This window comes from Scyliorhinus torazame, chromosome 2, assembly GCF_047496885.1.
Source record: "Scyliorhinus torazame isolate Kashiwa2021f chromosome 2, sScyTor2.1, whole genome shotgun sequence".
Taxonomy (NCBI): Eukaryota; Metazoa; Chordata; class Chondrichthyes; order Carcharhiniformes; family Scyliorhinidae; genus Scyliorhinus; species Scyliorhinus torazame.
Window position 1 is genome coordinate 95,341,126 of NC_092708.1, and position 13,273 is coordinate 95,354,398.

The window sequence follows — 13,273 nt, forward strand, 5'->3', positions numbered from 1 at the left end:
GGTTAGCGAATAGCGAGGGGGGTGCGACTTTCAGTGTCGCAAGGCAGCACACCGTGAGGGGGGGCAAGGGTCCGCCGAACTTCAGTGTCAGGCTTCGGTGGCTGCACTGGAAATCCAGTCCGAGCAGCAGGGGGGCACAGAGGTGAGGGAGGATATAAAATTTGAAACGGGTGTATTTGGCACCCTGGATCGAGAGATCCGCAATACAGTACCCCGTGATTTGTACCGAGTGGGACCCAGATGCGAGGGCTATGGTTTGGGATGCAGGATGGGTGCGTAGGGAGCAGCGCCTTACCGTTTCAGGGTGGATAAAGCTCTCCGTGCTCCCGGAGTCGAAGAGGCATGCAGTGTCATGCCCGTTGACCTGGTCCTGCATCATGGAGTTCTGCAGGTGTTTTGGCCGAGTTTGATCGAGGGTGATCGCACCCAGTCGCGGGTAGTCGGAGTCGTAAAATGGCCGCTGCCGTCGGTCGCACGTGTCGGGTCGAGAAGATGGCTGCCGACAAGATGGCCGCTCCCAGGATTCGCACGAGGCTGATGACGTGTCAGAAGAGGGCGTGTCGGGTCGGTGCGCAGCAGCATTGCGAGGCCTGCGGGCCTGAGAGCCTGATTTTCGGGCAGGCTGTTCTTTGTTTTTCTGGCCCCTGGGTCTGGCCAGGCAGACCCTCGCAAAGTGCCCTTTCTTCCCGCAGTCGCTGCAGATCGCGGAGCGGGCTGGGCAGCGTGGGCGTGGGTGCTGGCCCTGCCCGCAGAAGTAGCAAGGTGTGCCCCCATGGTGAGCGGGTCGCGGCGTGGCGCAGGCCTGTAATACGGACGAGTCTGAGGAAGTCCGGGGGGGGGCTGGCAGAGTCCGTGGGGTACGTACCCAAGTTATGTCGGGTCACCTCCAGCAAGGAGGCGAGCGTTAGCGTCTCCTGGAGGTCTTTTGCCCCGTTTTCGAGCAGCCGCTGCCAGATGTAGGTCGAGCGGATTCCGGACACGAAAGAATCTCTGATGTGCAGGTTCATATGGACTTCCCCTGTCACATCCTGATGGTCACAGTCCCTGGCCAGCGCGGTGAGTTTCTCAACAAACTCGTCGAGCGATTCCCCCGAGCGCTGCCGGCAGGTAGAGAGCAGATGCCGGGCGTGCACCTCATTGACTGGTTTGACAAACCGCTTGCGGAGCAACTCAATCGCTTCCTCAAAAGTCGTCGCCTTTTCAAGCGTGGCGGAGATTCTGTGACTCACCCGGGCGTGGAGTAGACGCAGCTTGCGTGGCCCCAGGATGGGAGTCTCTGCAGAGTCCAGATAGGCCTCGAAGCACCGCAGGCAGTATTTTAAAATTCCCTTTGCCTCCGGCGTTCGTGCTTCCAGATTGAGCTTCTCTGGTTTTAGGCCTGCGTCCATCCTGAATCTAGTTTAGCCTAATAAATTGAGGTACCCTCAATAATGATGCTTAGAGATTAAACAGTAAAGAAGGCTTTATTTGACTAATAACTATGCTACAGCTATGGACGAGAGCTGACTGCTATACAGACCATGATGCAGGCCTTTATTATGGGTCCCAGATGGGCGGAGCCAGAGGCGGAGTCCCCAGGGTTCCAAGCCCGGTCTTAAAGGGGACACCACCTTACATGATGATAAGGCAGTAACCGTTCATCACACTATCACTTCCTGAGGGTTCCCTTTGGCTTCACCAATAGGGTCTCGGTCTTCCAGCGAGAGATGGACCGAATGGTTGACCGGTACGGTTGCTGGCCACCTTCCCGTACCTAGATAACGTCACCATCTGCGGCCACGATCAGCAGGACCACAATGCTAACCTCTAAAAATTCTTCCATACCGCCAAACTCCTTAACCTCACATACAACAAGGAGAAATGCATGTTCCGCACCAACTGCTTAGCCATACTTGGCTACGTAGTGGAAAATGGAATCCTAGGGCCCGACCCCGAGCGCATGCGCCCCCTCATGGAACTCCCTCTCCCCCACTGCCCCAAGGCCCTGAAACAATGCCTGGGGTTTTTCTCCTATTACGCCCAGTGGGTCCCTAATTATGCAGACAAGGCCCGCCCACTCATTCAATCCACTGTTTTTCCCCTGACGGCTGAGGCCCACTGAGCCTTCAACTGCTTGTCCCGGGGGCAGCACGGTAGCCTTGTGGATAGCACAATTGCTTCACAGCTCCAGGGTCCCAGGTTCGATTCTGGCTTGGGTCACTGTCTGTGCGGAGTCTGCACATCCACCCCGTGTGTGCGTGGGTTTCCTCCGGGTGCTCCGGTTTCCTCCCACAATCCAAAGATGTGCGGGTTAGGTGGATTGGCCATGATAAATTGCCCTTAGTGTCCAAAATTGCCCTTAGTGTTGGGTGGGGTTACTGGGTTATGGGGATAGGGTGGCGGTGTTGATCTTGGGTAGGGTGCTCTTTCCAAGAGCCGGTGCAGACTCGATGGGCTGAATGGCCTCCTTCTGCACTGTAAATTCTATGAAAAAAAATTCTATGAAAACCGCATCAAGCCAGACATTGCCAAGGCCACGATGCACGAGTCCCTCCCCTTTCAGGTGGAGAGCGATGCATCGGACATAGCTCTGGCCGCCACCCTCAACTAGGCGGGCAAGCCCGTGGCCTTCTTTTCCCGCACCCTCCATGCCTCCGAACTTTGGCACTCCTCTGTCGAAAAGGAGGCCCAAGTCATTGTGGAAGCTGTGCGGCATTGGAGGCATTACCTGGCCGGCAGGAGATTCACTCTCCTCACTGACCAACTGTCGGTTGCCTTTATGTTTAATAATACACAGCGGGGCAAGATCAAAAATGACAAGATCTTAAGGTGGAGGATCGAGCTCTCCACCTATAATTATGAGATCTTGTATCACCCGGGAAGCTCAATGAGGCCCCTGATGCCCTATCCCGCGCATGTGCCAGCGCACAAGTGGACCGACTCCGGGCTCTCCACTATGACCTCTGCCACCCGTGGGTCACCCGGTTCTTCCATTTTATCAAGGCCCGCAACCTGCCCTACTCCATTGAGGAGGTCAGGACCGTCACCAGAGACTGCCAGGTCTGCGCAGAGTGAAAGCCGCACTTCTACCGGCCAGATAGAGCGCACCTGGTGAAGGCCTCCCGCCCCTTTGAGCGCCTCAGCATGGACTTCAAAGGGCCCCTCCCCTCCACCGACCACAACACGTACTTCCTGAACGTGATTGATGAGTACTCCCGGTTCCCTTTCAGCATCCCATGCCCCGATATGACTTCTGCCACGGTAATCAAAGCCCTGCACAACATCTTCACTCTGTTCGGTTTCCCCACCTATATCCACAGCGATTGGGGATCCTCCTTCATGAGTGATGAGCTGCGTAAGTTCCTGCTCAGCAAGGGCATCGTCTCGAGCAGGACGACCAGCTACAACCCCCGGGGAAACAGGCAGGTGGAGAGGGAGAATGGGACGGTCCGGAAGGCCGTCCTACTGGCCCTACGGTCCAAAAATCTCCCGGTCTCCCGCTGGCAGGAGGTCCTCGCCGACACGCTCCACTCCATCCGATCGCTCCTCTGCACCATGACTGAGACCTCTCACGAACGTGTTTTTGCCTACCCCAGGAAGTTCACCGCCAGGGTCTCGTTCCCAACGTGGCTGGCAGTTCCTGGACCTGCCCTCCTCCGGAAGCATGTGCGGACCCATAAGTCGGACCCCTTGGTCGAAAAAGTCCACCTCTTACATGCTAACCCGCAGTACGCCTACGTGGCACACCCCCCGACGAGCATCAAGACACAGTCTCCCTCCGGGACCTGGCACCCACTCGATCCCCACCCACGACCTGACACCGCCCCCCACCCCACCCCGGTTGCCTCATTCACTCCTGCGCCACTCACCCTCCCTCCAGCGAACCTCACCGCAGCCCCCACCCCAGCAGGATCCGTCCTCCCACTGGATCCACTCAGGGGCGACGAGGAGGTCAACATGCCCCCGGAGGCGCAGGTGACCACGTCGGCGCCCACATCACCACCAGGACTGAGGCGATCGCGGAGGAGAGTCAAGGCCCCCGACAGACGTCATTTGTAATGTTTTCCACCACCCCCGCCGGACTCTTTTTTAACAGGGTGTGAATGTGGTAGTCACCACTAGTGTATATTATATGTATTACGGCACAAATTACCACAAATCTCCAAACCATCCTTTCCCAAACACAACTGCCAAGAGAAAAAAAAAGAAAAATGAAAAAAGAGAAAAGAAAGAAAAAAGATTAACAGAACCAAAGTCCAAACTCATTTCAGTCCCAATCCTTCAGCTTTCACGAACGCCTCTGCCTCCTCAAAGTAGAAGTCTTTGGAGTTATGAGTGACCGTCAGCTTCACTGGGTAGCCACCCCAAACCTCACATTGCTGTTATACAATGCCGCCTTCGTCCAACCAAAGGCCTCCTCTGTTCACAAGCCTGCTCGCCAGCTCTGCCATAAGATCCTGATATATACGAATACCACCGCCTTCCCATCTCACCTCTCAGTTCAGCTTTGCTCATCTGAGCACGTTTTCATCACAGGATAGCTGTGGAAGCAGACTATCATTGCTCTTGGTGGCTCATTCATATTTGGTTTCGGCTGGAGCGACCGGTGAGCCCTTGTAAAAGGAATGTCTCCTCCTCCCCCGTCAATTTGCCGAACATCTCCGCAAAATACTCGGCCAGCCTCTGGTCTTCCTGCCCCTCAGACAGTCCCACAATCCTTAGATTCTGCCTTGTGACCTGTTCGCCAGGTCTTTACTTTGGCTCTCAGCCCTTTGTTACTCTCCACCATCCTCCGCAGCTCTTCACCCGTCACAGTGAACTAGTTGCTATGCTGCGACGGGTGCCTCCTCCACCCCCTTCAACGCCTCTCCTTGCTCGCGCACCACCGTCGACGTCTTTGCCAGAGCCTCCTTCATTGGGGAAAGAGTCTCATCCACTCACTCCTTGAGCGAGGCCATCATCTCCTTGCGAAGCCTGTCAAAGTGCTTGGAAAACAGCCGCTCAAACTGCCTCGCCATTACCTCGGCCAGCTTATCCACCGTGATGAGCGCGGCCCATCCGACAGGCTCACACCCACCATCTTTCCTTCTGCTGGATTCACATATTTGTCTAGGTTTTTGACATCCTTTGGTTGCCTTAGATTTTCCAACAGATAATCATACAATATCCTCCCCAAAAACTGGGTGCGAAGTGCCGAAAAACAGAAACACTAGCAGGAGCCACCCAACATGCTGCCACTGGAAGTCGGCTTTGCATATTCTATGACTCCTATCGGGTGCAATCTAAATTGTTGCAGCGTGGTTAGTGGAAGCTCAGATGAAGAGGCAGCTGATAGCTATAGAGAATGGGCTTGAACAGCTCTAGCCTAGGTTGCCCGGCTGTGTACTGTACCATTTCTTAATGGTCACCAGCGGTCAGGGTGACTGGCTGAGAGTGTCAGTGGTGGGATAGCAAATGCTGTCATAATGAGAGAGGACAGCAGCTTCCTTTCTCAGGTCAGCACCTCAGCATCCTCATAATTGTCAATAGTATTTCAGTAGTATTCCTCAAAAGTCACTTTAAACATTGATATCCACAGCAATGACAGCAGTAGGAACAGAGGACGCTGGAAAAACTCAGCAGGTCTGCAGCATCTGTGAGGAGACAACACAGAGTTAACATTTTGAGTCTTTTTGGCTCTTGGTATGAGGTTAGTTGTAGGTCAGAAGATTGGACAGAATATAAAAACAGCAAAGAAAAAATTAGGAAGGGGGAGATTAGAGTACAAGAGAAAGGTAGCTTTCCTTGAACTTGAGAGAATTAAACAATTAGCCATTAACCAGTGGGTGCGAGCCCTAAAAATTAACCACATCGACAGGGGTTAAGAGAAAAGGTACTGCTACAGGAGTTCAAAAACTGCCTCCCATACAGCCTTAAATCTCACATCGAGGAGCAATGGGTTTCAAACGTTAGATAGACAGTCATCATGCCTGATGACTGAACTAATCCACAAACGTCATAGTCAAAATAAATTTGGATCTAGTAACTGCTACCAACTTTGGAGAGGTGAGAAGGAAGTAGACAGAACAGAAATAAACTAGGAAATGACTTGGCAGGTTTCCAGGTACTGTGCCCAGGGCGTCGAGAGCAGCCCCTCGAGACTGGGGAAACAAAAGGAGCCAGCAAAATTCTGCTCAGCTGCAGAGAGCTGAGGGGGGTTCCTAAAATCCCACAGGAGGCAATTGGACTAATAACGATTAGGAAAACAAGGAAAGCCATTGGTCTTTACAAATGCTGGGAAAATATCTTCCAAGGTAAAGGGGGTCAGATCAAACCAGTGGAAGTTACCGACACCAAAGCAGGCTCATAGTCCAAGGCTTGGTCTGTAGAATTTAAACAGCATGAAGAGACAGAACTAGCAGTCTAGTTAACAAACACCTTCCCCAGGTTTTAAATCAGGACAGAAAAAGTACACAAATCAGCAGGTGAACAATGAGGGTGATGCCTCGCCCAGCTGAAATGCCAGAGGAGTGAAACAGCAGCTGAACGGCCTTGAAACTGTAAAAATGCATGACCTTTATCTGTGTCTATTCTTTGTGAGTGTATGTGTGAGAACTAATGTGTCTGACATTGCAAGTAATTTGGGGTAAGTGTGTGAGAATAAATAATCTTCTTTGATTATAAAAGCTTGCTGCTGAATTATTTAATTGGGATACACATTCAAAAGGCATACATATTTCCATACAAACTATACTGTTATGGGCAGCAAAAGAGCACATACATTTGGTCCGATAAATTGTTAGCAGAAGGTGCAATTAGTACTGTTACCAGCAGTGCTAATGATTATTTCACCCTGCGTTTTTGACTATACTCTGTTATGTCTTGTTGGACGAATAATTACTTTATTATTTACAAATTCAGTCGGGGGTGCAGCTAGGGTCGGGGTTGTCAGGTCAGGACCCGACGTGACAACCCCGACCCTAGCTACACCCCCGACCTAAACAACAACCCTCGCCCTGGCTCCTCCAACCTGAATGACCGAAAGACAGCCCCTGACCCGATCGATCCCCCTGACCTGACCACCCCTCTGACCCAATTCCACCAACACGACCCATTTGCATCATGGCAGCTAGTGTTGTAATAAGGGGCGTGTCTTCTTCACTCTACTCCTTTTGTACTTCACCGTTAGAGCCGGGGGCTCATTTCATCTCTTTAGTCTCACCCGGCCTGAGTCAGGAAAGTTCGGCGGGACAGGCGCTTTCCGTTTCAAGCGTAGGCAAATCATTACGGAGTGACAGTCCGTCGCTAATTGCCACCTAAGGAAGTTAGACTCTTTATGTTTGTACCACTGACCAACAATACATAAAAGTGACATAAGGCATTTATTTTGTTCACAGGTTTCGCACTAAGGCCATTTGACGAATGCCTTGCTTTTATCAATGGAGTAATTGATGATCCTATTATAAAGTCTGAAAAGAACTTGCTGCTGGTGCTTCATTCCTCAGTAGCACTCTGGTAATGTAATATTAATTGCTCAATAGAACGAAAGGCTTACATTTATATAGCATCTTTCATGATCTCGGAACATCCCAAAGCACTTTACAGCTTTAATTTTGAAGCACAATCACTGTTGTAAAGTAGGAAACACAGCTGCAGTTGCTTTGCACACAACAAGCCCCCACAATGAAAATCACCAGATAATCTGTTTTTAGTGTGGTTGATTGAGGGATAAATATCAGGGATAACTTCCCAACTCTTATTCAAAATAATGGCACGGGACATTTTTCACCAAGCAGAGAGAACAAACTGGGCTCTGATTGAGTTCTTTTTCAAAATTCAGCACTTCTGAGGTGTTACAGTTTAAGCTCACACCAGAGGCGAAATTCTCCGTTATCGGCGCAAAGTCTGCCGATCGGTGTAAAAAACGGCGCAAATCCTACCTGCGTCACGCCGCAAAAATCGTCGCGAAGTCTCCGGCCCAAAATGGGCTAGCAACGACGTGACGGGATCCGCGCTTGCTCACGTGGTTCATGCCGTGCAGCATCATACACGCCGCAGGGCGTGATGGCTCATAAGGACCCGCTGCTCCCCCCCACCCGACTGGAACACCCGACCGGAACACCCGACCGGATGGCCGGCCGCCGCTCAGCCCTGAGGTTCCAGTCACGGGATGTGGAGGCGCTCCTGGACGCAGTGGAGCAGAGGAGGGAGGCCCTGTATCCCGGGCACGGCCGCAGAGTTGCCCCACGCCACAGCCGGCGTCTGTGGAGGGAGGTGGCAGAGGCCGTCACCGCTGCGGCACTGACACCACGGACAGGCACCCAGTGGCACAAGAAGGTGAACGACCTCGTCAGAGCAGGCAGGATGAGCCTCCCCCCCCATCCGATATCCATATCCCCCATCCCCCATATCCCCCCTCCCCCACATCCCCCCTCCCCCATATCCCCCCTACCCCATATCCCTCCAACCCCATATCCCCCCTCCCCCATATCCCCCCTCCCCCATATCCCCCTCCCCAATATCCCCCATATCCCCCCTCCCCCATATCCCCCCTCCCCATGTCCCCCATATCCCCCCACCCCCATATCCCCCCATATCCCCCATATCCCCCCTCCCCCATATCTCCCCTCCCCCATATCCCTCCTACCCCATATCCCCCCTCCCCATATCCCCCCTACCCCATATCCCCCTCCTCCATATCCCCCTCCCCATATCCCCCCTCCCCAGATCCCCCCTCCCCCATATACCCCATATCCCCCCTCCCCCATAACCCCCCTCCCCCATATCCCCCATATCCCCCCTACCCCATATCCCCCTCCCCCATATCCCCCTCCCCCATATCCCCCCTCCCCAGATCCCCCTCCCCCATATGCCCCATATCCCCCCTCCCCCATATCCCCCTCCCCCATATCCCCCATATCCCCTCCCCTATATCCCCCCTCCCCCATATCCCCCCTACCCCATATCCCCCCTCCCCATATCCCCCATATCTCCCCTCCCCCATATCCCCCACATCCCCCCTCCCCATACCCCCCTCCCATATCCCCCCTCCCCCATATCCCCCCTCCCCCATATCCCCCCTCCCCCATATTCCCTATATCCCCCCTCCCCCTTATCCCCCATATCCCCCCCATATCTCACATATCCCCACATTCCCCCCTCCCCCAGATCCCCCCTCCCCATCTACCCCCTCCCCCATATCCCCCCTCCCCCATATCCCTCTCCCCCATATCCCCCTCCTCATATCCCCATATCCCCCCTCCCCATATCCCCCTCCCCCATATCCCCCCTCCCCAGATCCCCCCTCCCCCATATACCCCATATCCCCCCTCCCCCATATCCCCCTCCCCCATATCCCCCATATCCCCCCTCCCCATATCCCCCCTCCCCCATATCCCCCCTCCCCATATCCCCCATATCTCCCCCTCCCCGATATCCCCCACATCCCCCTCCCCATATCCCCCCTCCCCATATCCCCCCTCCCCCATATCCCCCATCCCCCATATCCCCTATATCCCCCCTCCCCCATGTCTCACATATCCCCATATCCCCACTCCCCCAGATCCCCCCTCCCCATATACCCCCTCCCCCATATCCCCCCTCCCCCATAACCCTCTCCCCCATATCCCCCTCCCCCATATCCCCCCTCCCCATATCCCCCTCCCCCATATCCCCCCTCCCCCATATCCCTCCTACCCCATATCCCCCTTCCCCCATATCCCCTCCACCATATCCCCCCTCCCCATATCCCCCTCCCCCATATCCCCCTCCCCAGACCCCCCCTCCCCCATATCCCCCATATCCCCCCTCGCCCATATCCCCCTCCCCATATCCCCCCTCCCCCATATCCCCCTCCCCCATATCCCCCCTCCCCATATCTCCCCTCCCCCATATCCCCCACATCCCCCCTCCCCCATATCCCCCCTCCCATATCCCCCCTCCCCATATCCCCCCTCCCCCATATCCCCTATATCCCCCCTTATCCCCCATATCCCCCCTCCCCCATATCTCACATATCCCCATATCCCCCTCCCCATATCCCCCTCCCCATATACCACCTCCCCCATATCCCCCCTCCCCCATATCCCCATATCCCGCCTCCCCATATCCCCCCTCCCCCATATCCCCCCTCCCCATATCCCCCCTCCCCCATATCCCCCCTCCCCCATATCCCCCCTCCCCCATATCCCCCATATCCCCACTCCGCCATATCCCCCCTCCCCCATATCCCCCCTCCCCCAAATCCCCCATATCCCCAAGTGAATCCAGCCCTAAACTTAACCTCTGCAATACACGCGCATCCGATGGCGTGCATTCATATACCTGTCTAACACTGTTGCCTTTTACCCCCGCCCCCCCCCACCTCCCCCCCCCCCCCCCCGCCACAGGAGAAACGCGCACACAACACCAGGGAGCATGTGAGGACTGGAGGAGGCCCAGCTGATGAGAGGCCACTGACCAAACACGAGGAAAGGGCCCTGGAACTGGCTGGCGGACCTGAGGACTGGGAGGTTGCTGATGCAGAGGTCGGGGGAGTACTAGCAAGTGAGCCACCGACAGCCCGTCCCCATATCCCCCCTCCCCTATATCCCCCGCCCCCATATCACCTGATCACTGCCTGCGTGTTTAACCATGCATGCTTCATTGTGTATCGCAGGAGCAAACGTCGAGGCACCCATCCCCGCAGATACAGACCGCCCGCAGGATGCCCCTCGGAGGCCACGGGAGACGGAGAGACCCGGACCCTCCGGCATGCGACGCCCGCAGGATGCCCCTCGCACACCACGGGAGACGGAGAGACCCAGACCCTCCGGCATGCGACGCCCGCAAGATGCCCCTCGCACACCACGGGAGACGGAGAGACCCGGACCCTCCGGCATGCGACGCCCGGAGGATGCCCCTCGCACACCACGGGAGACGGAGAGACCCGGACCCTCCGGCATGTGACGCCCGCAGCATGTCCCTTGGAGACCACGAGAGACGGAGAGACCTGGAGCAACAGGGAGACGACGCCCCCGTCACGTGCGGGTGCGACGACGCACGCGTGTGCCACCCAGCGACGAGAGGGGCAGCCACAGGCCCCCGTCACAGCTGAGCCAGGACACCATTACCCAGGTCACCCCTACCCAGGACACCCCTACCCGGGGCACCCCTACCCGGGACAGCACTACCCAGGAAGACGAAATACCGGACAGTGACACAGAGTGGATGGGTGGAGACGAACCCCCACCCCAAAGTGCCATGGACTCAGAGTGGGACGAAGAGCACGACACAACGCCACTGCTGTCACCAACACCCTCCACCATCGCAGAAACACTCACCTCGGTTGGGCACTTTAGTGATGAGGCGTCTGGTACACTCACTGGTGTGCACAACACAGCCGTCCCGGTACAGCAGGTGGAGGTAGGAGCAGCAGAGTGGCCGGGCGATCGGAGGGCAGCAGAGCCCAAGCGAACATCTGCCGCCCAGATGGATCCCAGGTTCCTGGAGTTACCATAGATCCGAAGCAAACACCGACCTGGAGACGAGCGAAGAGGGTGACGGGCGGCGGTCGCAGGTGGAGGAGTCCACCCGCGTCCAGGAGCTGGGAGTGGTGCCGGTCATATGTGCCACCCAGGCCGACACCGCACAGGTGGCATCCGCGGTGGAGGCAATGGGTGCGACGGTGTCGGACATGGGGAACGGTTTGCGAGGCCTGGGGCTTTCCGTGCAGGCGGCGTCTGTGGCCCAGGACATGGCTGCCCTCTCACAGGAGGCCATGAGCCAGTGCCAGCGACAGATGGCAGAGGCGCTCAACGCCATGGCCCAGTCTCTGCAGGCCATGGCCCAGTCTCAGCAGGCCATGGCCCAGTCTCTGCAGGCCATCGCTGAGGGCATCGGCGCCATTGGCCATGTGCGAGCCGGCGTCGCACTGTCACAGACAGGGTTTGCCAATCCCCTGGGCTCCATGTTGCAAACCTGCAGACCCCTGTCGATACCAGCACAGGCCTCCAGGACTGGCAGCGCCAGATGTCGGAGGGGCGTCGGATGGCCAGTCCGTTCGCATCCCCCACCCATGTAGAGGCCTGGGGGCCATCGGGCACCCCGAGGGAGGAGGAGGTGGTGTGGTCCGTCCCGGGTCCCCCAGTAGGGGAGGTCCCAGAACACCGCGACACCCCGGACTACCCCCTTTCGTCCCAGGTGCATCGGGTGGGCAACGGGCAGGACAGGCTGGCAGCTCGCCATCCCAGTCGCCCGGGCCGCAGCCTGGCCCATCTAGGCCAGGACGCCCCAGGAAACGGCCGCCAAACGGATCCCGTGTCAGAGGGCAGGAATCACAGGAGTCCACCTCCAGTTCTGCTGTACCGTCTGGGGAACCACGTAGACGTAGTCAAAGGGTCCGTAAGGCCAAACAATTAGACACTAAGTAAGTTGGCACGGGTGCAGGGCACAGATGAGTTTTAGGGGCTAGGGCACGTGCATGAACTCCTTTGGTTATTAAAGTCAATGTTTCACCTACAGAAGCTGCCTTTGTGCTCTGTCCAAAGCGTGCGGGGGTGTCATGTACGTTGAGCGCAATTGTGTGAGGGGTGCTCTTACCTCAGCCCCAGGTGAGTCTGCCCCTTCCCCCTGGGCCGCCATCAACATCCCCCCGGGCAGAGGACGGGACCGTGCGCTGCAGTGTCACAGCCGCATGCAGGGATGGTCCGGGTGGATGGTGGTACTGTGGCCATGGGTCAGACATAGTCCAACGATGTGGAGCCAGGAGCTCATCACAGGGCAGGTTGTCATCATCCTCCATGGCCTGCAATAGACACGCGTCGACCCGCAACTGTGTGAGCCCGGCTGTTGTGCCGCAGGTGGATCGGCAATGGGGGGGTGGTGTGCATGAGGGTGGGGTGGGTGGGGTTGGGGAGGGGGGTGAGGGTGCTGGGTGGGTGGATGGGTGGGGGGTGTGGGTGGTCGGCTGTTGCCATGGTGTGTGTTCTGTGGCCATACTACCCGATTCCCACGCCCATCTAGTCAGTGAAGCGGGCGGCTATCAGTCTGTCCCGTGCCCGCTGGGCCAGCCGGTAACGGTGGACAGCCACCCGCCTGTGTCTAGCCCGTCTGCCCTGAGAATTGCCCCCATCCCCCTCATCTGGGGAGGACTGCGCCTCTTCCTACTGCTCCTCCACTCCGCCCTCCTCTGCCTGCGGCACATCGCCCCTCTGCTGGGCTATGTTGTGCAGGACACAGCACACCACAATGATGCGGCCGACCCTATCTGACCGATACTGGAGGGCACCCCCAGAGAGGTCCAGGCACCTGAAACGCATCTTCAGCACACCAAAGC

The 13,273-nt window shown here is 56.7% G+C and overlaps 1 protein-coding gene across 1 annotated transcript in view; it reads left to right on the forward strand.

The window, feature by feature from the left end:
* The window catches only part of LOC140389787 (adenylate cyclase type 10-like), a 452,930-nt gene that overhangs the window by 376,173 nt on the left and 63,484 nt on the right, over positions 1–13,273 (forward strand). Inside the window, exon 30 of the mRNA XM_072474312.1 lies at positions 7,356–7,473. Coding sequence (XP_072330413.1) covers positions 7,356–7,473 — 118 coding nt within the window. The remainder of the gene's footprint in view (positions 1–7,355; positions 7,474–13,273) is intronic.